The sequence below is a fragment of the Schistosoma mansoni genome, chromosome 2, assembly GCF_000237925.1.
Source record: "Schistosoma mansoni strain Puerto Rico chromosome 2, complete genome".
NCBI classification, from domain to species: domain Eukaryota; kingdom Metazoa; phylum Platyhelminthes; class Trematoda; order Strigeidida; family Schistosomatidae; genus Schistosoma; species Schistosoma mansoni.
In genome coordinates, this window is record NC_031496.1 from 16,109,985 (window position 1) to 16,113,012 (window position 3,028).

General features: G+C 34.2%; 1 protein-coding gene across 1 annotated transcript; it reads right to left on the reverse strand.

Moving 5' to 3' along the window:
• Positions 1 to 1,363: 1,363 nt before the first annotated feature.
• Positions 1,364 to 2,763, reverse strand: Smp_082820 (putative ubiquitin-conjugating enzyme morgue). The gene has a single exon (XM_018795852.1). It carries the CDS (start codon positions 2,495 to 2,497, stop codon positions 1,373 to 1,375), a length of 1,125 nt encoding a protein of 374 aa, XP_018650123.1. The 5' UTR covers positions 2,498 to 2,763; the 3' UTR covers positions 1,364 to 1,372.
• Positions 2,764 to 3,028: the final 265 nt, after the last annotated feature.

Consider the following 3,028-nt stretch of genomic DNA (forward strand, 5'->3'; position numbering starts at 1 on the left):
GACCTTCGAACAACGTTAAAGTGACCTTGAGAATGTCCGCCTACTAACCAGGACTATGTGAGGGTTGTAAAACAGTGCGAGGAACCAGAATTATAGTTAAAGTCACTGGTTAGGATTAGGAATTATATTTAAGTTTTTCATTACGAACTAACATCAGCTGAAATGCCAAAACGTCATTTAGCCCAATGGATGAATGAATTTCGCGCCAAAATCCAAGTCCTGTTATCTTATATTTGAATAATTTGTCCATAAATTATAGTCTCGCAGAAATTTCTTTATATTACATTGGCTACAAATGAAAATAATGAGATCTTATGTAGTGTGAGTAATAGGTATTTATCTCATCCTTCGAAAGATGTTAATAACGCATTATTTCTCTGGTTATTCAAAATAATATCAACAAAATCAAGAAAAAAGATATATTTATATTGCTAAATCAACAAAACAGAATTAATAAAGGGCATGATGAATATATTCGAGTGTGATTGTGTACAAGATTATGTCAATTAGTAGTTATATTAAACTTCATCAGAAAACAAAAAAATAGCGAAATCCAACACATAATGTATGAGAAATTCCTTTTTAAAAAATATGTCAATACATCTTTTAGAATAACAAACATAAGAATATCACTGATGCATGTCACTGATATATGCTGTAAATCGGTGAAACAAAAATATTTTAGAAAATAGCCACATGTTCTGTCTACAGAAGACGAAATAAATAATACACAAAAGCCAGAAGTTAATAATATTAAAAAATAAGTAAATGCAAAGAATGATAAAGATAATCATCCAAACAAAGTATTTGTGATGAAAAGAAAAATGGATAAGATGCTTCTTGCCAGATTGATATTAAAAAACTTGAAGATAAACAGCGGGGATTAGACATGGAATTCATGAAAAGTTTCAAATTTATGATGAAACAATTATTTGTTGTGGTTTGTCAGACTTAGACCAAAGAAAATGATCCTTTTGAATGACAAAGTCTTTACAGGAAAAAGCTATATATGTAATAATATTATTACTTATCACGATACATTTTATGATAAAAACGAAAATAAAATTTACAGACCATCATTTATTCACATGAGAATAATATGACCTTTTATCTTTGAATCTGTTAATAGGTTGTTTAATTTATTGAACTTACACAATGTGAACACATAGGAGTGGAATATTAACTATTTGATCAGACGATATGCCACTGTTTACATGTCTGTAAAGACGACAATATAAGCATGCATAACAGACAAAACTGTGAGAACAATAACAAGCACAAAGTATCGACAGATTTACGAAAATGTGTGCTTTATCGTTTTGAAATAACAGCACATTAATATATGTATCAAAGCGTGATGAATCATCTTCCGTCATCTTATTTGTTTACAGTTAAGACGTTGATGAGTTTGTTCAATATAATCGGGGAGAACCATTGCGGACACAAAATCAGCCGATAAATAATCATGACAAGCGAATTTCCACGTCCATAATTTCGCTAATTCTTCGAACTGATACTTATCCCAATCATATAAAGCACCAATTACTGGTTCCATACAAACACGTGTGTGTGGATCAGTCAAAAGGGCTAAAATACTAATTAAAAGCTTCTCTAAACTCAATGCTAAACACCAATTATGCCTGATTGAATCCAATCCAACATCACCATGAAAGCTGATGTTCGGATGCAATATACGTGTAAGAAAACGTATTACAGGTGGTCGAAAAGGATAACTATCAGGAACGAGAATAAGAACGTGAAAAAATCCACCTTGATATGGGGACTGCGGTGGACCTTCGATTCCAGCCAGAAAATGAGAATATGTTGCCGTGTCCAAAGTAATAATTTTTATGCCGTAAGGTGGGTCAGCACATAGGTTTTCAAATTCATGTTTAATTCGTTTATATCGAACTTTCGGAGCTTCGATTGGGAATACAACTGGTAAGCGTAAACGTTCTAAACAAAATCTACAAGTAACACTCTCCATCATATTGAGGTAAAGAAGCCTCCAGCTTTCAACTCGGCAATTAGGATTAAAGAGTGGCCATCGAAATGATACATACGACTCCCATTGTTGTTCTGATATCTCACTATCGATTACCGCACGACATCTGGGTGATGCTTGACGCAGAGACCACAAACATATGTCGTCTACCATGAGAAAAACACGCAGTAAAATTTCAGTTGGAAGATCCTCAAGGCTCGGAGACATACATGAACTACAAGACTTGATTTTCCTACTGGAAACAGGTGATAGATAATCAATTACAGGGTAATTTGAATAGGGTGTAGTAACATGAGATTGTTGTACGGGACATGTAACTGGAAAAATCCGAGCACAAGACGGCCGAGATTTGACAGGCACACGATTTTGTGAAGTGACTTCTGAGGTGGAAGAACTCCAAGCAGCTCCAAATAAATCTGATACTTTATCTGGTTCTTCATTTCCACTATCATTGGATGCTTCTTTTTCTTCAAACAAGCGATTTTCAGTCATTTGTGGTAAACTAAACTCATAAATGAAAGCATGGCAAGATGAGCACACTGGTTGCTCACTACCGAAGTCATAGTACCCTTCACAAAATTTACAGATTACACTCTAAAACAAAAGAAATAACAATTATCTGAAAACCAATAATACAGTATATAATAGTCAAATACTGTGCAACTTAATTTTTAATGTGGTCGGACAGACAGACATCATCAACATGGAGCCCAACACAAATATGAGTTGGCCCAAGTTGTCATACCTAATTGGCACGAGATGAAAATAACAAAAGAGATCGGAATAATGTAGTAGCAGTCATAAGAAGAAAGAACAAGTTTTGGGAACATGGTTTTAAAACACAAAGTCGAAGGGTTTTCATGAAAAAAAGTTGAAGTTTCAGATATAGAGAAAGATAGACAGCGAATGCATCTGCATGTTTGTAAACGATTGACGTGTTAACCAAAGCCCTCAACCACTGATAATGGTTATCACGAGAACCACAACCGAGTAGTCTGAATCTACCAACATAGTCAATGACTT

Excerpts from the sequence above, each read along its gene's own strand:
- Smp_082820 (XM_018795852.1), bottom strand. The coding sequence starts at position 2,497 with ATGACTGAAAATCGCTTGTTTGAAGAAAAAGAAGCATCCAATGATAGT.